The sequence below is a fragment of the Carex rostrata genome, chromosome 17, assembly GCF_964058835.1.
Source record: "Carex rostrata chromosome 17, lpCarRost1.2, whole genome shotgun sequence".
Taxonomy (NCBI): Eukaryota; Viridiplantae; Streptophyta; class Magnoliopsida; order Poales; family Cyperaceae; genus Carex; species Carex rostrata.
Window position 1 is genome coordinate 2,161,896 of NC_135934.1, and position 23,834 is coordinate 2,185,729.

The 23,834-nt window shown below is 35.7% G+C and overlaps 1 protein-coding gene, 1 long non-coding RNA gene and 1 pseudogene across 3 annotated transcripts; 2 read left to right on the forward strand and 1 right to left on the reverse strand.

Moving 5' to 3' along the window:
* The first annotated feature begins 1,615 nt into the window (after positions 1 to 1,615).
* LOC144568775 (UDP-glycosyltransferase 72B1 pseudogene) lies at positions 1,616 to 3,297 on the forward strand (annotated as a pseudogene). Its single transcript, XR_013515725.1, has one exon. The product of XR_013515725.1 is annotated as a UDP-glycosyltransferase 72B1 pseudogene (transcript).
* Positions 3,298 to 18,352: 15,055 nt separating this feature from the next.
* On the forward strand, positions 18,353 to 20,124 carry LOC144568216 (UDP-glycosyltransferase 72B1-like). The gene has a single exon (XM_078318479.1). It carries the CDS (start codon positions 18,523 to 18,525, stop codon positions 19,963 to 19,965), a length of 1,443 nt encoding a protein of 480 aa, XP_078174605.1. The 5' UTR covers positions 18,353 to 18,522; the 3' UTR covers positions 19,966 to 20,124.
* Positions 20,125 to 21,465: 1,341 nt separating this feature from the next.
* Positions 21,466 to 22,793, reverse strand: LOC144568218 (uncharacterized). The gene is made up of 2 exons (XR_013515613.1): positions 22,407 to 22,793; positions 21,466 to 21,896 (listed from the first exon to the last, which is right to left on the reverse strand). It is a non-coding gene; the product is annotated as an uncharacterized LOC144568218 (long non-coding RNA).
* Between the last annotated feature and the right edge of the window lie 1,041 nt (positions 22,794 to 23,834).

A 23,834-nucleotide genomic window follows, 5' to 3' on the forward strand; every position in this document is an offset into this window, starting at 1 on the left:
AGCATTTTCGGATCTTGAATGCTACGCTATGGGGATAAAAGTGCGCTATTTCAGCTACGACGGCTATGATAATAGCGGTCTGCTAGCTGTGCTACGAGCTATGTACTATAGAGCACGCTACGCTACATAGGCATTTATATAAATGCCCAAACTAAAAATTAATTTTAAAGATAAATTTTTTCAAGGTCCAAATTGATTTTGTTTTTAAATAGAAAAAAATAGATAGTTTATTCTATGATGTTTATGTTTTTTTTAATAAAAAAATATGTAGTTTATGACACGGTGTTTAGGTTATTTTGAATGGATAAAGATAAATAGTTTATGATATTATTAAGATTATTTTGAAGTAAAAATGACGGTAGTATAAAAAATAAAAATTGGAGGGTAAAATATCTAGTGTAATTTTATTTTATAAAAAATAAATAAAAACTATTAATTTATTTAAAAGGATAAAAAATATATATATAAATTTTAAATTTATAGGAAATTTTGCATATTTTTCGTCATAACGGCCTCTGATTATATCTGCAAATTAGTGAACTGTAATATTATCGGAAAAAACAAATCTAGAAATTCCATATTTAATTACATCATTACAGTAAGCGTAATGGATGGATTTTGCTGTTTATGATATGGAGTTGTAGAGTCAATTGATGACACTTCTAATTTTAATTTAAGACAAGTTTTTTGTAAATTTCAATTTTGACAAATAATGTTCCAATCCATGATAATGATCTTTCACAAGTTAATCTTACTCAAACGTACTAAAGTTTGAATGATAAATGGTGAAAAATATTTTCTAAAAATTATGGTGTTATATATTTTAATTTTGGATGAAATTAGCTTATTTTCTTATCAGAAAATTATATATTTGAATACCATATTTCCTATATATAAATATTTGTTTTTGTCATTTTCCATTTTTATATACAAAACAATTATTGCACAAACAACTAAAGTTCATATAATATATTTTCACTTTGCTTTTGAAAATAACAATTACACCAAGTAACCTATCTGTTAAAATTGATTTTGAAGAATGTGAACTATTAAAATTCATAACAAAGGTTCAATTATTATAAAACCATATCATGGATGATGTACAATTTAGCTCTAGGGAGAATATGTTGTTTTTCTTTTTTGCATGCTTGCGTGTAGCAACTTTTAATAGTTCTCATATCTTTTGTGGATTTGCCTTGCTCAAATTTAAGATAAGCTGCGAGTTGGTTACATTACAAAGTTTGGAAAATTGTCAAAGTTAGCAAGTTATCAAGATGAATTCAACCGCCGCAGACAAGACCGAGTTGGCGCAGCCCCAACAGAACTTTGTGGGAGCCACCGAAAGAGCACTGACGTCATCCTGACACTTGTATGATATCATCATCATCCCATTCCTCGCTAGAAAGCATAAATTCTCCGTCTCAAAAAACTAACAATGTTTATTCATTGAATTGCTGACATGTGGTCCAATGAATATAAATGTCTCATTGTCCTTATAAAAACAACTCGTTACACGAACTACAGAACTTGTTACACACCACAGAAGACTTTGCATTACCTACTCTCATCTCACTCACTTCCTCCCGCTACTTGTATAGTTGTATCTTCGCCTAATCTTTCAAACAATCCAAGACAAAACATAAAAGAAAAAAAAGAAAAGAGAAACAAACGAGAAGAAGAGTTCCAGACACCACCTTTGATCCCTTAATTTCTCACACCTCCCGATGGAGAACAGTACGGAAATAAAGCCACACATAGTGCTGCTCCTGGCGACACCTGGCATGGGCCACCTCATCCCCTTGGTCGAGTTTGCCAAGCTCCTGGTCACAAAACATGGTTTCACGGCCACGCTCATGACCTTTGCAAGCACGGCATCCAAGACCCAACAAGCCTTATTTTCTTCTCTTCCTTCCTCCATTTCCCCCCTCTCTCTACCAGCTGTGTCTCTCTCTGACCTCCCTCCTGACTCGGCCAGAGATACCCTCATCTCGGTCGAGGCCGTCCAATTAATCCCAGCCATTACTTCGGCACTTCATGAGTTAAAGACTCGCCATACTGTCGTAAGTTTCGTCGCTGATTTGTTTACCGCAGACACTTTTGATGCGGCACATGACGCTGGATTACGCGCATATTTGTTCTTCCCTTCTAATCTGTTGGCGCTCTCTCTTCTGCTACACTTGCCTGAAATTGATGTCAATCTCACATGTGACTTTAAGGAGCTAACAGAACCGGTACAATTACCTGGCTGTGTGCCGATACCAGGCACAGAAATACTCTCGCCGCTCCAGGACCGGTCAAAGGATAGCTACAAATGGATGGTGCATCATGGAAAGAAGTACCGCGAGGCAGAGGCAATCTTGGTGAATTCATTTGATGAGATCGAACCACATGCAGCCAAAATTTTAAAGCAGCACGAACCAGGCCGGCCACCAATTTACACAATTGGACCATTGATTCATACAGACTCAATGGCAAACAAGGCAGGCGGGTCGGAGTGTCTTGATTGGCTCGACAAACAACCGGCCAATTCAGTTCTCTATGTTTCATTTGGAACTCGCGGCATTCTAACAAAGGAACAGATGGATGAGCTGGCGTTTGGCCTCGAATCGAGTGGCCAGAGATTTCTCTGGGTGGTACGAAGCCCGAGCGATGCAGGTGATTTCAGCAGCCACTACTACGATGCCGAGAGCAAGAAGGATCCTTTTGCATTCCTGCCGGAAGGATTTCATGAGAGAACAAAAGAAAAAGGCATAGTGGTGTCATCATGGGCCCCACAAACAACGGTACTGGCCCACGAGGCCACAGGCGGGTACGTGTGCCATTGCGGATGGAACTCGACCTTGGAGACGGTGGTGCATGGGGTGCCGATCATTGCATGGCCGTTGTACGCTGAACAGAAACAAAATGCAGTGATGCTGTCGGAAGGAGCAGGGATTGCGCTGCAGCTGGAGAGGAGAGGGGATGGTGTGGTGGAGAGGGAGGAGATAGCGAGAAAGGTGAGAGCGCTCATAAAAGGAGAGGAGGGGAAGAGGCTCAGGAGGAAGGTTGATGAGCTGAAGGAGGCGGCAGCCGAGGGGATGAAGGAAAGTGGGGCCGCATGTCAGGCGCTGGCTGAGGTGGTGGCGATGTGGAAGAAAATCGGTGATTGATGCAAGGATGTTGATGAAATTAATGATCGTTTGCGGCGAAGAACTAGAGTGAGTCTATGGTACAAAATTCAATGGTCTGAATTTGATATTTTTTGTACCCATCTTAATAAATAGTAAAAAAATTTAGAAAAATGTAAAATTTGGTCTCCAAGCACATATTAATATGGAGAACAAGATGAACGGTTCGGATCGACTGTTTGAACTTTTAAAATAAAAATATGTTCATTTTACAAATAGGTCCTTATGTCCATAGAAGCATCACTCAAAAATAAAATATATGTAAAGTTAAAACTTGACAGGTAATAATATGATACTAGTATCACACCCGTGCGTTGCAACGGGAACTATTATAAGAAACAAATATATCAATGAAAATAATAATTATCTAAAAATTAAAACACATGTTAATAGAAAATTTATATGATTCTGCATTTTTAATTAACTTTAATCATGATCTTTGATAACAACTTGATGATGTGATGATTTTTTATTTTTAAGTACCAATGATATCAAATAATAGCTCGATTCGAATCTAATATGAAATATCATACAACAATTCAATATCAACATATAATATGATATAAAAAAACATAAATAAAAAATGTTATCGTGTGTATGTATAAGATACACACACACACACATATTATAAGAAAAATATATATTCACACACGTTCCAATTTATATTCTTCTTTGTTTTCAATTTAAAACACACACACATTGATATATTCTATATCGGAAATATATTCTAAATTGCCCACACCAATATGTATAGAAACAAAGAAAGAGAAATAAGGAAATAAAAAAAAAATGATTTCCATTGTGATTCGTATAGAAACGAAGAAATAAGGAAACAATAAATAAGAAAATGGAAGGTGGAGTCTTCTCAATTAAAGAGGAGAAATATGGAAACAAAAAAATAAAGAAACGGATAAATATATCGCTAAATTTCAGAATTTATTCAATTTTAATTGTAACGTATCGTGTGGCAGCATATGTGGTGGGTATGTTTTTAACTAAATTTAGACTTCTATATATAAAACAGATGCATTTAATTAAAAGAAGACAAAATATGTAATTGGAGAGCTGAGATCAAATCCGAAGTTTCATCTCTCAATCGTAGCCGTTGGCGGATCGGACACCCAACGTGCTTAATAATATAATGGAGATGAATAAAACTAATATTATACACTAAATTTGAAAATACTTCATTATAATTCTTTGGTTGTGCTCCACAAAACGAGAGTAAAAGCTCATTAATAGAAAGAGAAGGAAGAGATCTGTGGGTGAGTCTTCCCTCCGAACAATGAATTTACACCCCGATTCGGAGGTGAAGAGTTTGACCAAAAATGTATACGGTGTTCACCTCGTCTCTCCTCCGAACAATAATTGTTCTCCTCCTCTCCCTCTCCGTTTTCTTCCTTCTGAAACAGATGGATTTAATCTGACTGAACGGTCTGAGATTCATTTCTCCTCTGCACAGTGAATTCCACCTTATCTCCCTCCGCGTACCTTCAATTGAAGCACACCCTTACGGTACCCATTAACATCCTAGTTGCGTTGTGTTGTTTACTTTCCCCAAATTTGCTAATGAATAATTTGGTATCAACACGTGGGGTCTATGTAATCAACATTGCAACCGTTTTACCCAAGATAGCAGAGAGTTGTCGCTCAGATCGGGAACACTTCTATTTAGAATGGACGAGTTGGATATATATTTTTAGTTCGTACATATTCCGAATTATTCACAAATAACTGATCTGGTTGTTGTTACTTTGCTTTTCATCTATTTTTTTATGAGAAACCCGTGGGTACATATTGATTGAATAAAGTTCTTACAACACATTGTACCAGAAAAACATGAGAATTAAAATCCTATTACATCTGCTAGAAAATTAGAACAGAACTAAATGGAAAAAACATGGAGAGCTCTACCTAAAAACAGAACTAAACTGAGACCAACTGGCCGACTGGTAGAAAACCAAACAACAACGAAAACTAGAAAACCCAGTACCTAAACAATCTGATTTCTGTCATTGAAATGGAGATTGCTAATCAGCTCCATACCAGTACCTAAACAATCTCAGGTTTTTTTTTACCAGAAGGTGGCAGACAACCAACCTGAGGGGCAAGGCTTTTTTTATTTTTCTAATTCTATTTCACTAGATTTATGTTATTTATTTTTTAGGAGTAATGTTGTAAGCTAAGCAATTTATTCTTCTATAGTTTTTGTTTAGAAATGTGTACCAGTTTTACAACATAGAAAGCTCATTGAGCACTAATTTATTGTAATTGACTTTGTTTTTGTTGAAACGTGCTTCAAGAGTACATTTGATATGTTGCAAATTCATGTTTGAAAAATCACCCAATTACTTTTATTAAACAAAAAATCACCTAATTACATCACGAAAAATGAATTAATTAAATAACAATTCTCATTGACCAATGCCTTGAACTTGAAGAACCGGATCAAAATTCGAAGAAAAACACTAGTCTAATCTGCATTTAAATATAAGTTTATTTCTATAATTAGCCTCCCACCCAAAAAAAGGACAAGGATCAGAGCTCCATTTAGATTTTTGAAATTTTTTTAAAATGAATAGTTTATTAAACTGAATAGAAAAAAGTCAAAGATTTTTTAAAATAAGACTACAAGGTCCGTTTCATTAATAAAACATGTAAGTTTTTTTTTTTTTTTTTTTAAAAGAGGCAAAAAGCCCATTTCATTACTGAAATTGAGTTAAATACAACACATAATGTTCGGTTCTTACGTTGCCAGTACCCTGGACCACCGACCAAGTGCAAAAGAAGTAAGATAAACCAGTGCATACATCAACATAAGCATAACATACGACAAACACCAAAAGTAAGTAAGAGATGTTATATCCAAGCCGCTTATGAAAGGGCTGAGGCTATTAACACTACTAGAGCAAAACAAGAATCTAAACTGCATCATCAAGCTATGGAGTCGCTGGTGCATCTCCAGAGGGTTGATCTATCACCATGGAAAGTGGCATGTACTGCCGAAGTGGTATGGCATCCTCAATTACTGGAAGCCAATTGCCCATTGCATCCTTGAACTTCTGTTTCATGTTTCCTGTCCAGTATAGGCACAAAGATTTAATTGTTAGTATAATATTTCGAGCAGAGTTAATTGGAGAATTGGTAAAACAGAGAGCATTTCTATGTTTCCACAGGGACCAGCTGACTGCACTAAGAACTATTAGGAAACCAACCTCATCAGTATGGGCAAGTGTCTTAGAAAAAATTAGAATATCCTCCCAAGTATGCCACTGATGCATAACCTCTTGGCTTTGCCCTAACCAAAACCAAACTTGTTGAGCTAAAGGACAGAGTAAAAATAAATGGTCTACTAATTCTTGGTGCCAGCAAAAAAGGCATTGTGTGTCACCATTCCATCCTTTTTTGGTCAAGTTGTCTTTGGTTAGTATAGTATTATGAGAAACCAGCCACATAAAGATCCTAATTTTAGGAGGAATTGGTAATTTCCACCATAGCATGGAATTTATAGGTTGAACTCCACCAAAGTTAAGTATTGAATACATAGAGTGAGTTGAAAACTTCCCTGAATTTTCCCATTTCCATTTTATCTTATCATATTCCAAAGTGAAAGAAGTTGAGCTGATGAGGAACAGAACATCCATCCACTCCTGAAAATCTACCCCTACTAAATCTATGTGGAATTTAACACATTGGCCTTGAGAATTTATCACATCAGCTAAGAGAATATCCTTAGTGGTACATTTAGAGTATAGGGAGTAATATTGAACAGCAAGAGTACAGTTTTGGAACCATTGATCTAACCAGAATCTAAGTTGGGTTTGGACACCTGGAGTATATGAGGTGCTAAAGTCTCCTATGTGACTAAATTTGAGTAAAGTAGACCAGAAAGAAGATATGTGAGGAGAATGATTTAAAATGTACTTATGAGTGAGCAAAGTTTTCCAAGGGCTAACATACTCATTATTTTTAAGTTTCCACCACCATTTGAGCAATAGAGAGATATTCATTTGTCTAAGATCTAGAATTCATAACCCTCCAAAGGCTTTTGCTAACCTAGATGTATACCAGTCTATTAGAATGTATTTTTTCTTTTTTGAGTTGCCTTGCCATAGGAACCTTCTTCTAAGTTTGTCAATCAACTTGATGATTGTTAAGGGGATTTTATAAACAGATAATGCATACAAAGGCACTGCAGAAAGGACTGAGTTAACTAGAGTTAATCTACCTCCTATAGATAACATATTGCTTTTCCACATTTGAAGTTTACTCTCTAGTTTATCAACTAAAAAGGCCCAATCAGAGATAAGTAGTTTTTTTATAATGTAAAGGTAAACCTAAGTACTTAATTGGGAAAGTTCCCCAGGAGCATCTAAAGATTTGATCAAAAGCTAATGTTCTATCTACATGAAGATCATACATTTCAGTTTTATCATAATTAACTTTAATGCCAGACAAAGATTCAAAGGCCATCATGGCCCACCATGCAGCTTCAACATTATGTTCATGAGCTGCCAGGAACAAAATTGTGTCATCTGCATAGTGGCAATTAGTGATGGCCCGACTATCAATACATGGGGGACCTAATCCTGTAATAACATTAGCTATACGCCCTTTTGAAAATATTTTACTAAGTGTGTCAGCAGCCAGAATATAAAGGAAAGGGGAGAGGGGATCCCCCTGTCTAACCCCCCGTTTACAGTAAAAATATTCTGTCAGTTCCCCATTAATATTAAGGCAAGATTGGGAACTCTGGAGCCAATGGGTAATCCATTGGATCCACTTAGGTCCAAAATTTCTACTATGGAGAATTTCTAACAAGTAATCCCAATGAATCTTATCGTATGCTTTTTCAAAATCTATCTTAATAACTACCCCTGGTTGCTTAGAATGATAACATGAGTGTATTATCTCTTGACTAAGTATCATATTATCTAAGATGTATCTATTTTTAATAAAAGCTGCTTGACTAGTATCTATTATTCTATCCATCACTAGTTCTAATCTAATAGTAAGTAATTTAGATAGTATTTTAAAACTACAATTAACTAAACTAATTGGTCTAAACTTCTTAATTAGTTTAGCATCTTTCTCTTTGGGAATAAGACAGATGCATGATTTATTGATACAATGCAAGTTTAATGTGTTTTCATAAAAGAAATGAGTCAATAGCATCAAATCAGATTTAACTAAATCCCAAAAGAACTGATAGAACTTAAAGGTGAAACCATCAGGGCCAGGGGCCCCATTTGGGTCGGAAGCGAAAACTGCTACTTTAAGTTCTGTTTCTGTAAAAGGCTGCTCTAATTCCCATTGTTCTAAGTGAGTAAGTTTATCATGTGTATCCCAAAAGTTGGGTTCTAAAGACCCATATTTAAGACCAGAAGTTCCTAGCAATTCTTTATAATATGCTACTATATGTTTCTTAATATCTACAATATTATTCGTAGGGGAACCATCTATTTCTAAACTACTAATGTGGTTTTTTTTGGATCGATGAGTTGCTACTGTATGGAAATATTTAGTATTAGAATCCCCATTTTCCAGCCATAATTGTCTAGATTTAAGTTGCCACTGAGTTTCTTCCTCTCTCAAAAGTTCTTCTAACCTATTTGTATTATGGATCCAGGAATCTGCTTCTAAAGGTGTAAACTCCCTCTCCTCAATTTTTTGTAACTCATGTAAGCGTTTTTGTATTTGTGTTTTTTCTCGTTTTCGTTGGCCATAAAATTTTTTTGCCCAACCCTTTATTTTTCTTCTCATGTTTTTCAATTTTTGGGACCAGCTTTTACTAATATCAGGAAGGTGGAGAGGAGTTTCATTCCACCATTTATTAACTAAAGTGCAAAATTCTTCCTGTTCTGTCCATAAAGGATCAAATCTAAATATGGGTTGAGGGGAGGGAATTGTGTTGTTAGTCTGCACCATAAGTGGACAGTGATCAGAGCCAGTGCTACTTAGATCAGACAAATGGCTGAGGGGTATAATTGGTCCCAAGTAATTGAAACTAAAATCCTATCTAACAATGCAAACTGAGTACCATTTGACCATGTATATTTCCTAGTTTTAAGTTTAATCTCTAGCAAATGATTATCATTTATGAAATTATTAAATTGCCTACTAAGATTCATGTCAAAATTTGGACCAGATTTTTCCTCTTTTTTCCTAATGGCATTAAAATCTCCACACAAAAACCAGACATCTAATTGAACGTTTCTAATAGAATTCAATTCATCCCAAAATTCTTGTTTATATTGTCTAAGTACTGGACCATATACTACAGTTAATTGCCATTGAACATTATCTAATTTATTCTCTAATATAAGATCTACACAAAATCTATGTAAGGAATGAGAGATAACTCGAAGTTTATTACTATCCCAACCTACTAATATTCCTCCTGATCTTCCTACCGAGGGTAGCCATACCCAATTATCTAATCTAGTAGATATACTTTTAAGACATCTATTAGTAAAAGTTTATTTTTTAGTCTCTTGTACTGCCACTACATCAATTTTATTATCTATCAATAAATCTCTAAGTAATTGTCTAGATCTATTAGAATTAAGACCCCTAACATTCCAGTTAAGTATGTTCATAGGGAAACAACCGGTGACCCAACCCTCGATGAGCTATTGTGTTCTGGAGGGTTTTCCCCTAGACCGAGATGATCTAAACTAAGTGTAGCTACCTGTTGGGAATCTCTAACAGAACAAAGTAATTGTGTAATCGTACTTTGAAAGTTGTTTCTATCCATATTTCTAATACTATGAATAATAAGCTGACTATCTTCTATGCAATTGCCTAGTTTAATCTGATAAACTTGGAATAGACTAATTATTTGATCTACTGTTAATCTAGTATATGGAAATCTAGAGATAATAGGCAAACCTGAGGAAGAGTTGCTACTTTCTCCTTGCTTCCGTTTCTGAGCTTTCTGGAGCACTATCCCCTGGTCTACTTGTGCCTGCATTCTGAGACTCCTCCTCAAATCCTTTTGTGAGCCAACATTGATGTCTGTCACTTCTGGGGTCTGGATAGTGGGTCCTTCAGAGTCAGAAACAAGAAAAACTGGATGAGAGGAAGAATCTGGCGCCTTAGTGGCACTCCTCAGTCGGGCCCGTATTCCCACCTGCTTGCTCGAGCTGGGAAGGGGTCTAGATTGTTTCCTTGGGGTTTTACCAGAGACACTACCTTTCTTCTTCATAGATTTGGTCTTTGTGGAGAGAGACTTCCTGGGTTGAGGAATTTTGACAGAGGATTTGTCTGATTGCTTGACAACAGACTTCTTGACTAACTCCTGGATGGAGATGTCCTCCTCACTGTCAAACTCAAGGTGGGGATTAGGAGAAATTTCACCCTCTGCAGTTGGGATAAGGAAATCTTCTTTGCAGTCACCTCCACAAGAACCACATGGAGGAAGGGTAATAATCAGAGGGAAAGGTATTTCAGGGAAACCTTCTACGGCTGGGAATGATAAGGAGTTGGTACTGACATCAGCCGGCGGAACTGTTTGTTCCAGAACAGGGTTTTCAGGGGGATTGTTGGACCTATAGTTCTCCAAAGCTACCAACAGATCTGCAATGTTTCGGACTGGGTGATCCGTATCCCCTACGGGTGTTGAAACAGAGTCCGTTACAAGGTCAGGTCCCAATGGGATATCCCTCTCTTCCGCTGCAGTAAGATCCATCGTTTCGTCAGCAAGAACACGATTGTTATTCCTAAGAACCAGGCTAGACCCATTCATCTCAAAACCTCCTTCACCAGCGTTAGCTTGACCAGTTGTGGGCTGTAACTCTGGAGGAGCTGAGGTTTGCCCGAATTCTGTCCCATTCGGGTATGGTCTACCTTCTTTACGCCCAACCCAAGCATTCACTCCCTCAGTTTTCTATAAAACATGTAAGTTAAAAAAAAACAGTCAATGAATTAGCTAATAGAAAAGGGTCAGGGTTCTATTTACAATATTTAACAGTTTATTAAATTTATTTTTGTTCCAAGGTGTAATATTGAAAATTTCTTTGCAAGTACTTTTCAAATCGAAGATAAATTTCAAATAGCTACGATGTGGTTGCCTTCTTTTAATAAAATATACAGAGGTGTTATCAAGATAATGTTTTTTTTTTATTATTTGAAGTGCATATATACGTGGCAATTATTTATAATAAGAGGAAATTCATGGGTCTCACAATGAATTTAAGTTTATTTTTTTTCTTTTACTTTTTTTTTTTTGTAAAGAGGGCTGAAAAAAAAAATGCAAACGTCACTGAATGCGTCCATTTGAGTACGCTTGTAAGTTTGAAAAATACATTTAATGCCAAAAAATATTTCATGTTGGAATTATTTTAATTAATATTTGTTATATTCTAGTTAGGTACAAGGAAGGTATCAAAATTAGAACAAAATAAGAAGGATACTGCATTATGCTACAAATTTGTTAAAAAAGAAGAAGTAAACTATAAAAGAAGAATTCATATGACACTATAAAATCAATCAATAACCTAATAAAAAAGAACACAAAAAAGATATCATAGAATCATCATACCATAGAACAAAGATGCCATCCTCACTTCAGTGATTCCTTAGACTCCTCAATGATTACATTATTATTCGCTTTTCTAAAAGCTACCCACATAAATAATCTTGCCAAAAAGTATAAAAAGAAGTATTATAAACAAAGATTTAAATAGTGTTTATCACATCATAATGGACTGATTAAAAAAACAGCACTATACCTAAATAGCGCAGAATAGCGCGCTATAACGCAGATAGCACCATACTTTTATAATCTGAAAACGCTATAACGCCGCTATAGCGTGCTATTTAGAACCTTAATTATAACTAGGGTTCTAAAAAGCACACCATAGCGTTGTTATAGTGTTTTTGAAACAGAAAAATTATGGCGCTATCGGTGTCATAGTATGTTATAGCGGTGCAATATGGCAAATGCGTCGTTCTTTCGACTGTTCCGCAATGACGTAATAAATACTATTTAAATATTTAATTATAACTGACATTCAAATTATAAATTGATGATAAGTATGTATAAAATCAGTCTCTAGAAATATTGAATACCATTATTTATAATTCATACGGTGGACCATGTTTCAATTGAATTTTAATCATCTAGGAACATCTTTTTTTGTCCTTTTACTGTAAAAAATAGAGATAAACTCAAATAGAGCTTCATATTTTACATACCTTAACAGAGCAATCGGTACAGGAAATCCCAAAATTTTTATTTATACCATAATAAAAACAAAAATCAAAACACCCCAGTTTGCTGGTAGGTCGTCAAATAAACCTGCGGCTTCAAAAACTAAGAGCCGTCCAATGATTATGCGGCTCCAGTTTAGAGATCTCGAAATGGTTCTGCGGCCCCATTTGTTTTTTTTTTTTAAATAATTTAAATTCTCATATAAAATGGGAGCATAAGCATGAACAAAAAATCTTGATATTTGTGCCAAGAATTGGTTCTCCAACAACATTGTTCTCTACACAAGTTAAAAAATAATAATAATAACAATGGGGCTGCCGAACTATTTGGAGGCCCTTAGCCTGAGGCCGTAGGGTCAATTGGCAGCCCTCAGTCTTTGGAGCAGCTAAATAGTTTGGCAGCCTGGATGAATTTCGAATTCTGATCAAATTAGAATGCTTTGATTTTTTTTTTTTTTTTTTTGTGAATATGATAGAAATAAATTTAAAAAAAAATCCAGATAGAGACATCGATATTTTTTTAGGATAATTGGGACATCAAGTTGCAATGGAAACACAAGGTCCTACCAGAGACAGGAACCAGATCCGGACATTGAAGTGGTGTGGAATATCTTTTATTTTTTTTTATTGGATCGAGAGCTCGTATGCACAAGCACAACTGGTAAAAACATAATATAATTACATCAGAATCAGATAAGATGCAATTAGGGGTGATGGTGGGGCATACTAGTTTATTTTTTTGTTAACTGGACTGAGCATGTACAACTGGTAAAAAGATAATATTATTACATCAGATTCAGGAGTTGTACTATTCTATCCACAAATTTTGAGAAAATTAGGAATGAAAACGGATCGGATGTTGTACTATCCTATTCACAAATTTTGATATGAATATCTGATCGATATTTAGATACGAATTATCTGTATTCATATTCCAATAAATTGTATCTCTTTCGAGCATTTCATCAAATATCTTGTGTGCATTTTTCATGGACCTGCATTTATAGTAGGAAGCTAGCAGTATCTTCCTACAAAGTGCCTGCTCCCATACCACACTACAGCAGAACCAGCCTTCTGTGACCGAAAAACTAGTCGCAGATAGTAATTGCGTTGGTCGCTGAAAGTAATTCCGGTCGCAGAAAGTCAAATACGATTGCTGATACTCCGATCGCTGAAAGCATCGTCGCAGATACTCTTCTGATAATGTCACCGGTCGCTGAATGACATCATCTGGTCGCAATAATGTTTCTGCGACCAATTTTTTTTTTGTCACTGTTGTTTTTTGCTGACGTCATGAAAAGTTATCAACGACCAAAAACAACAGTCGCTAATAGTCGAATTTGGTCGCTGATATCTGAATTATCAGAGACCAATATAGATGGTCGCTGAAACTACATCCCGGTCGCTAATACTGTTATATCAGAGACCAAAATTTCTGGTCGTTGATAACTAAAATCGGTCGCTGATACCCATTTATCAGGTTTTTGGACTTTTTTTAATTTTACATTTACACCATTTAATAATTGATACCACACATACCAACATACAACAAAAAATAAATATCGATACACAATCAACATACAACATAAGCACCACAAATCAGTAACGAACTAGCATTCAACACAACAATTAATAATAACCCTAAATCTCATGCTCGAAATTCACCCTAAATTACGCCCCAAATTCACCCTAAATTAACTCTAAATCAAGCAGTACCAAATCAACAATTGATTGGTGAATTTCAGTAAATTTCAGAAAATTCAATTCAATTCAGTGCATTTCAGAAAATTCAATCAAAATTCAATCAAAATAAGTGAAATACCTGGAGAAGAGACGGTGATGAGATGGACCTGCTGGCTCTTCCTCAGTCCTTCCTCGATCAGTCGGGCGACGGTCTTGCTGGTTGTTGACTGGCGCAGAGAGGAAGGGAAGGGGGTTGCTGTACTGGTTGCTGGCTACTGACTGGCGGTGATGCGGCCGCTTCGTCTGGCGAGCTGGTGGCGCGACGGCTACAGCGAGAGAGAGCACAAGAGAGGAGGGTCATCTGGCGCGCATTTCTCTTTTTTTCGAAAAAATTACTTTCTGCAACCGACGAAGGCGTCGGTCGCAGAAAGTTATCGTCGCTTATGATTTTTGTTTTTCCTTTTTTTTGAGAAAAAATGACTATCTGTGGCCGGCGAAGGCCCGATCATAGAAAAAGCTTTCTGTTGTAGTGCCGGCATTTATTGTGCTGTAATTGAATCTCACATTGCAGGTAGAGGTGTTACATTTATTCGATTAGTCGGATCTTAGTGTAGTTCAAAGGAGCCACCTCTGTGATTCTAATTTTTTTTTAATTATGTATATTAAAATTTAATTTAAATTTCTAATTTCTTAAGTTGTTATATAACTTAGTCCCTTTCATAAAATAACAAGTATTTTCTTGTAGCATTGTAGTTAAAGTTGCTCATTGGATTGTGAGAGTTCCTGAGTTTAAATTCTATCTCTCACATTATATATTTTTATATTTTATTTTTCATCTACTCTTACCCAAATTTTCTAGTTCCGTCCCTGTGTCAATCGGGAAACCACATAAGCAATTAGTAGGTTCTCGACCTCTCCACCAGTTTGATGTACCGCCAGATCTCAATATACTGATAAACATGCACCTTATTATCCAGCCATCACCACGACCCTGAGAGCATGTATAGGATAAGATCATAAGACGCAGGACTACTATACCAAAGGTAATCAATTGAGGTAATAGGTTTTGACTTTTAATTGCAGCCAAGCTGTGGCAATGAAAGCGTGGCAATAATTTATTCTACCATTATATACCAGCTTTTGCGCAGACCTGTACTGCCAAATACTGGTAACCAATTATAAATTGCCATTTGTAATTTATAAATAAGTTTACCTCGCTGGCACCTACCCATATTTACCAAGGATATAATAGCAGCTCGGCTCCTAGAGATAGTAAAACTCACTTCTGCTGTTCTGTCACCAACAAATATTTATTATCTAAACGAGTAATTTGAGCGCATGCATTCGGAGAGGATAAGCTTCCATGTATAGTTGATATTTATTAACAATTATTATTTTTCTAAGTATGAAATGAGGGGGTTAATATATACATTTTTAGTTATACTACAAGTCTGAAATGAGGGGATTAATAGAAAAAACGTCTTTATGTTGGTATATTCTCGTAAATAATCACTTTTTAAGTTTTTATTCTTGCGGATACTGTTTCATTCTTATAGTTATATATTTTTTTATGGATATTAAATTTTGAATTTACAACTTTTCATACCAAAATAGTGTCTTATCATTAAATTAATAGACGTGATTTCAAGCGCAGCTCGCAGTCGCAGTCAACATTTTCTTTTTGCTATTTATTATTTATTTGATAATAATACAACTCAAAGAAGCTGATAGAGAATATGAGCCTTGCTTTCAGGCTTCAATTATGTTATAAACTCAATCAAACAGATTTGAGCTAAGAGCATCTCCAATCCAGCAATTGAAATTAATTGCTAAATTAGCAATTATGGAAATTTTAAAAATTAAGCAATCCACTCTTACATTGATGCAATCAACCAAACAATTGAGAATTAAACATTTGATCAATAAGAATTAAACATTTGGCCAACTCATCTTTAGAAAATAATTTCTTATTAAGCAATTATTTCCAACAATTGCTAAATAAGCAATAGCTATACAACCCAGCAATTACAAAAACAATTGACACATCAGCATAAGCAATCCATAAGCCATCACTGTTGGAGATGCTCTAATAATGCAAGCACCGCATGCCCTGCATTTCCATTAAATTTAAGGCATAATTTGCAATAAAAAATATATTAGTTTTGAACAGTTGGCGTGTTTAAAAATTGATTTCGTTACGACTCTCACACTCTTTTAATTAATTGATATATGCTTCCATTATAAATTATTCAATTTGCATTTTCTAATTGCAATAATTTAATTTATAAAATTAAAAGATTGATAATTACTTAGATTAATAAAACAAAAACACTGTGTTGTCATACAAGGTAAGGCAAATGTAGATAATAACTAGATACACATACAGATATCTTAACTATAACAAATTAATTATGCAAACATTCAATATTAGAGGAATAAAAGAATGATAGGCTTAAATTGGTCTCTATTAAAAATCAGATCACCTACTCTTGGGTAGAAAATTTATCTCAAAAGTCACTAATACGTGGTTTCGGAGTGAATTTTGATATTTAAATATTGAATATAATTTTGTCTCAAAATTTATCACAGATTCACGTATCGGTGACTCTAGATGCAAAAATTTCTTATCCATATGAGAGAGGAGATGAGTGCGTATCCTCTGAGATATCTCAACTTTTGCGTGACCAACGTGTCCGGACCTTCGGTGCCTATTCGGGGTGATGTAGGGGTCAGTGTCATGTGGGCTTTGAGGTTCGTGCAAAACGCCTTTAAACGATTAGGATTTTTCATAAAGTCAACCAAAGTTTGAGATATCTCAGAGGATACGAATTCGAGAGGAGATTCGGTTCTTTTCAATTGAAACCGGATCACCTACTCCTCTTTGAGCATAAAAAATTATACTTCTAAAGTCACGAAACGTGAAAGTGGAATAAATTTTAACATTTAAATATTAAATATAGTTTTTCTTAGAATCTATCTCAGATCAACGACTTTACCTCCTGAACCAGCCAATGAAATCAGACGGACGGGAAAATTGAAAATTGAAAATCGAAAGATGATGGTTAGGGGTGTCAATGGGTACGGTACGGGTCAGGTGGAGATATTTTCATACTCATACTCATTAAAATTGACCTTATTCATACCCTACCTATACCCATTAAAAATTGATCTTACCCTATCCTACCCTTACCCGTTAATACTATCGGGTAACGAAACAGTAGCGGGTGAATAACGGATAATACTAGTATAATAATTAGTTTTATTATATTTTACCAATTAAACATCAAAAACTCATTCATTTTAACACATATATAAGTGCATTTCTAATAGAGTTAGGCTGGGGTGCTATGGATAGCATAGTGGCCTCCCGTGCTACGGCTCAATATTCAAGTTTTCAAAATTCAAACGGTCGATCCGAACCGTTCATCTTATTCTCCATATTAATATCTGCTTGGAGACCAAATTTTATAATTTTCTGAATTTTTTTACTATTTATTAAGCCACTTTGAAAATCGCTAATCCAACGGTTTTACTGTTTTGTGCAGCCACCGTTGGATCAACAATTTTGTAAAATAATTAATAAATAGTAAAAAAATTCAGAAAAGTGTAAAATTTGGTCTCCAAGCAGATATTAATATGGAGAATAAGATGAACGGTTCGGATCGACCGTTTGGATTTTGAAAACTCGAATATTGAGCCGTAGCATAGAGGCCTCTATGCTATCCATAGCACCCCAGCCTAACTCTTTCTAATAAAAAATAAAATAGATGTGCAATCAATCCAACTAAATTAATTTTTATAAATAATAAAAATTCAAAAACACGAATATACATTTTAGTGGGTTGGAAATTGAATTGAATATACATTTAAGTGGGTTGGAAATTGAATTGAATATATATTTGGATTTTATAATTACCCTATAGGGTAACGGGTACGAAATAGTCATTACCCATACCCTTATCTATTTATTTAACGAAAAAAAATTCTTACCCATATCCATACCCAATAAGTTAACGAAAAAAAAATCTTACCCATACCCGCCTTATCGAATACGATACGGGTCGGGTAAACGGCTAAAAAGGTACCATTGACACCCCTAATGATGGTTACTCATCATGATGCATGGCTGACGTCATCATTGCTGAGCCTGAGCCACAGCTCCAGAGCCTTTACCCAACTCAACTACGAAGAGAGTAGGTGCTTTCATAATTTCATATTTTCATGCGTGGATATTTTGATTGACCATTTAAAAAACAGTCAAGAAACTCAGAATATCTCTATATAGTTTCTAAGCCATCGCGCATGCCGCTCGATACAACCAAACAAATCGGATCGCTATAAAAGGTAAAACAGCCCTGTTCTTCCTCTCTCTATCCCTCTCTCGAGGATTCTTACAAGAGCCACTTGCTAATTAATCCATTCTAAATAGTAAATTCAACTTTGAAGTTTTTCTCTTGCCATGGAGAATGGTACCAAACCAGCAACACCACACATTGCCATGCTGGCTACTCCTGGCATGGGCCACCTCATCCCCATGGCCGAGCTCGCCAAGCTCCTGGTCACAAAACATGGTTTCACGGCCACGCTCATGACCTTCGCAAGCACCGCATCCAAGACCCAACAAGCCTTTCTTTCTTCTCTACCGTCCTCCATTTCCGCGCTCTCCCTACCCGCTGTTTCCCTCTCTGACCTCCCATCTGACTCAGAAATAGAAACCCTCATGTCGGTCGAGGCCGTTCGATTAATCCCGGACATTACTTCGGCACTTAACGAGTTAAAAACTCGCCACACTGTCGTCGGTTTCGTTGCCGACTTGTTTGGTGCCGACACTTTTGACGCGGCACGTGATGCAGGATTGCGCCCATATTTGTTCTTCCCTACTAATCTGTTGACGCTCTCTCTTGTGCTGCACTTGCCTGAAATTGATGTCAATCTCACATGTGACTTTAAGGAGCTAGAAGAACCGGTAAAATTACCTGGCTGTGTGCCACTACCTGGTACGGAAATTCTCGCACCGCTCCAGGACCGGTCAAAGGAGTGCTACAAATGGATGGTGCATCATGGTAAGAAGTACTGCGAGGCAGAGGCTATCTTGGTGAATTCATTTGATGAGATTGAACCAGATGCAGCCAAGATTTTAAGACAGCATGAAACGGGTCGGCCACCGGTTTACCCAATTGGGCCATTGATTCAAACCGGCTCAACAGTTAACAAGGCAGGCGGGTCGGAGTGTCTTGATTGGCTCGACAAACAACCGGACAATTCAGTTCTCTATGTTTCATTTGGGAGTGGAGGCACGCTTACAAAGGAACAGATGGATGAGCTGGCATATGGCCTTGAATCGAGTGGCCAGAGATTTCTTTGGGTGGTACGAAGCCCGAGCGGCGCCGGTGATGTCAGCAGCAATTACTACGACGCAGAGAGCAAGAATGATCCTTTTGCATTCCTTCCGGAAGGATTCCGTGAGAGAACAAAAGAAAGAGGCATGGTGGTGTCATCGTGGGTCCCTCAGATAAAGGTACTAGCCCACAAGGCGACCGGTGGGTACGTGTGCCATTGCGGGTGGAACTCAACCTTGGAGACGGTGGTGCATGGGGTGCCGATCATTGCATGGCCGTTGTTCGCCGAACAGAAACAGAATGCGGTGATGCTGTCGGAAGGAGCGGGAATTGCACTGCAGCTGGAGAGTAGTGGGGATGGGGTGGTACAGAGGGAGGAGATAGCGAGAAAGGTGAGAGTGCTCATGGAAGGAGAGGAGGGGAAGAGAGTCATGAGGAAGGTGACTGAGCTGAAAGAGGCAGCGGCCGAGGGAATGAAGGAAGGTGGAGCTGCAAGTCAGGCGCTGGCGGAGATGGTAGCGATGTGGAAGAAAGGCGGTGGTTGCTGTAATGGATGCTTATGAAATGATATGAATTTTTGGGGATGATTTTAGATAATGTTTTTTTTATTTGAAAGTGGATGATATATAATTGAGAAAATGTGGGCTTTTGGTTCTTTGGTTCCCTTGGTTGGTTGTCTTGTGTTGTTTTCTTTCACAAAATGAATCGTTTTCATCAAATCAGATGTTCAGCTGCCCCCGTTGTCTTGGAACGATGAGCTCCATGCTACATATCATAAGCATATTATCATTTGTACCTTCAATTTAAAAAATTATGCATGGGTGGTGAACTGGTGATTATTGGCCGGATGAGCATCATTCTATAATCAATATATATATCATGATGTCTATATTATTGTAGTAGGTTAACTATGATTCCGTATTGATGTCATTGGTTGGTCCTCAGCCTAAATATATATATATTTAATGATGTCTACTAGATAGCACAAAACAATTGTGTTAATTCATTCGTGTGCAGATGAACAAAACAATGTGGAGAAAATTTAGTAGCTTGTTGGTACGGATTTCTATATATAAAACAAGATTCTGGTTTGATTCCCAATTGAACGTTAGCCTAAACTAAAAAAATACTTTTGTCAAATGGGAAATTTCAATCGATACTATTAATTGTTGCCATCATGATTTGACAGGTTAATATTTATTCTGACTTGTATAAAAATATATGAACATGCGATTACTTCTCATACCTCATAAATTAACCTCCGATCGTTGATTTTCTACAGCGTATGTTATATTATTTTATTAGTTAAAATGTGAGCAATTATTTTTCTTGAATTGTAAAATGTGATTCTATGGCCGCATATGCAGTCTAAGCTAAAAACCAATTAAAAAATATTAAAAAAATATATATTACTGGATAATATAATATACTGAAAACGGGTCAAAATACCTAGAACTCATTATTTAAGTTCCAAGACTGAATCCAGAATCTATATCTGAGTCTCACATATACAGCGCCTCAATGGCTTCTTTTATAGGTGCTCCGGTCCTTCAGTTTAATTGTTTTGAAATTATAGGATTAAATGAGGGAGTAAAAATCGTACTACGAATATGGCTGAGCTACGCTAATTAAGCTGTTGGACTGCTTGAATATGGCTGAGCTTCTTTATGAAATTCAACTCATACTACGAATTGCAAATACTATTGAAATCCGCATAAATAAATTCACAGTAAAATCTACATATGCATATGCAGTATGAAGTGATCTTCTGCATGCATGAACAATTAAAACCACATTTTACAACATTGATTATTTCTACGTACATATTGCTTAACTTCCGCCAATCATCCAACAATTCATCTTAACATGCAATTAAGTTGTTCATTTCAAAACTCACAAAGTTTTACATTGATTATTTCGACATCTTTCCTTAACCATGAAAGATTAAAATTTTAAACTCACCTAATAAAGCTAATGTTCGATAAGTAAAAACTAGGATTAAAGAAACTCATTGAATTATAAAAATCTATCCTATTATGGAATAAGAGTAAAAGACCAACATGTCCTTGCTAATAAGCTCATATAGAACAAATGACTTGTGTACAGTAATAAATAGTGTATCCGTTCAGATTTGAAAACTTATCTATATAACGTACAACATATTTCAACTGAATCATATTATTATCATTAATACATCTAAAATACAACATGAAGTAAAACCTTCTCAGATAATAATAACAACGTACAGTAACATATTTCAACTGTCATAACAGAGAATAATATAATAGCTACAAATTTCATCTAAAATACAAAATGAAGCAAATCATTTTTGAAATTAATAACCTGACAAGCAGCTATCTTTCTTACCATTTAGTCTTTATCCCATATTAATACAAAATTAAGCAAATTCTTCTGAAAATATATAGCTCAACCAAGGGGAATCAAGGTCGAAAATACCAAGATTTCATTTTGTGTGTGTTGCCTTTCAAAATTTCTACAATTAATAAAAGGAAAAATAATATGACTTATAAGAGCATCTTCAATCCAGCAATTAAAATTAATTGCTAAATAACAATTATGAAAATTTTAGAAATTAAGCAATTCACTCATACATTAGTATAATCAACCAAACAATTGATAATTAAACACTTGACCAATAAGAATTAAACATTAGGTCAACTCATCTTTAGAAAAGGATTTTTATTAAGCAATTATTTTCAATAATTGCTAAATAAGCAATAGCCATACAATCCAGCAATTACAAAAATAATTGACACATCAGCATAAGCAATTCATAAGCAATCACTGTTGGAGATGCTCTAAGTATCATCTACATGCAAATTAGAGCAGCACAAGCTTGAGAATCAACTAAACAAAAGATTTGGTTGACAATCCAGTGATGTGTTTCAGTTCAATTAACGAAAGAAGAAGCAAAAAGAAGTATCAAATCAAGGTTGTCGTAGGGAAGGGTGGGAAGGGGAGAGAGGTGCCGGAAGAAAAATACTTTTGAGGGGTGTTTATGGAAAGGTCATCTCAACAATTTAATGATTGTGATGTCAGATTCGAGTTTTGATCGCCGGCGATCCAACAATCAAGGCCGGAAAGAAGAGGGAATTTTTTTTCTCGTGCCTAGGGAAATACACTGGAGGAGAAGAAACAGATAAGATATAATAAAAGATAAAGGAGCTCTTTAGAGTATGTCTTTTTAGTAATATTAATGTCCATAAACTCTGTCTAAAGAGCTCTAAAGGAGATCAATTTGTTAAGGAGGGGTCCGACTCGACTTAACAATTTAAGATAAGGAAGCCCTTTAATTCACTCTAAGAAACCTCTGTTCGGTGGATTAAGAGAGATTAAGGTTAAAGGAGGCCTAAGTAGATAGTACCGAATATGTACAAAGTGTTCACCGTTTTTCCTTTGATGACTGATGATAGGAAATTCAGCTTAACCATATTGTCAAATAAATAAAAACCAACTTTTATAGTTTTTATTTCTAGTGAATGTCCTGCTGAGTGGCCATTCACTAAAATATTCGGTGTAGCATCATTAAATACAAATACTATTAAAAATATATAAATATATCTAAAAGTACTGTAAATAACATAATGCTGATAAGAAAGTATATAGTTATCACTTATCAATGATAAGTATACATTAATAAGACTTAAGTGGAGTTAATGCATAATGAATCTATATATGCAGATCACGACCATCCAATCGGTGTTGACACGAATATTAAAGTGATCTCGTATTTTTTACTTCAGACCGAATTGATCCAAATCCTGATCAGACAATGAAGATGCATTATCTAAAATTCTACTTAATACAGAGAATACAGATACCCCAAACCGTGGACATTGTTCTTTTTTCACTAGAATAAAGATGCATTCTTAACTTCGCAATTGTTAGCATTGCTTAAGATTATAATTAAGTTGAGACAAAGGGAATGAACCAATAATAATGGAAGAAAAAAGTAATTATATTTTATATCTTCTTAATTGTTTGGTAACATATTTCTCAATATATGTTACATTTTTAATTAAAAATAAAAATAATTTGATATAATTTTTAAAGTTACATTTGAGAGTGAGATAAAGTAAAGAAGATAATTCTTTACCTCTTACCCGATATTTGAACAGAAAAATGGAAATAGCTTATACTGGTATCGGTAGTTAGGGCTAGCAAAAAAAGCTCGTAACTCGTGGATCGCTCGTGACTCGCCTCTAGCTTGCTCGCTAACAGCTCTTTTGGTAGTGAACCGAGCTATTAACGAGCCAGTCGGCCCAGGCTCAGCCCAAAATAATCAATTTGAGCCGAAGGTCAACTCAACAGGGCCAGCTTTGCCTGTTATTTTCTAAAAAAAATAATAATTGAAACACAAGGATCTTTCCAAATTCCAAGAACATTGATTGCAGAATCGCTTCTTTTCTAA

Coding starts and splice junctions, on each gene's coding strand:
- LOC144568216 (XM_078318479.1), top strand. CDS start 18,523: ATGGAGAATGGTACCAAACCAGCAACACCACACATTGCCATGCTGGCT.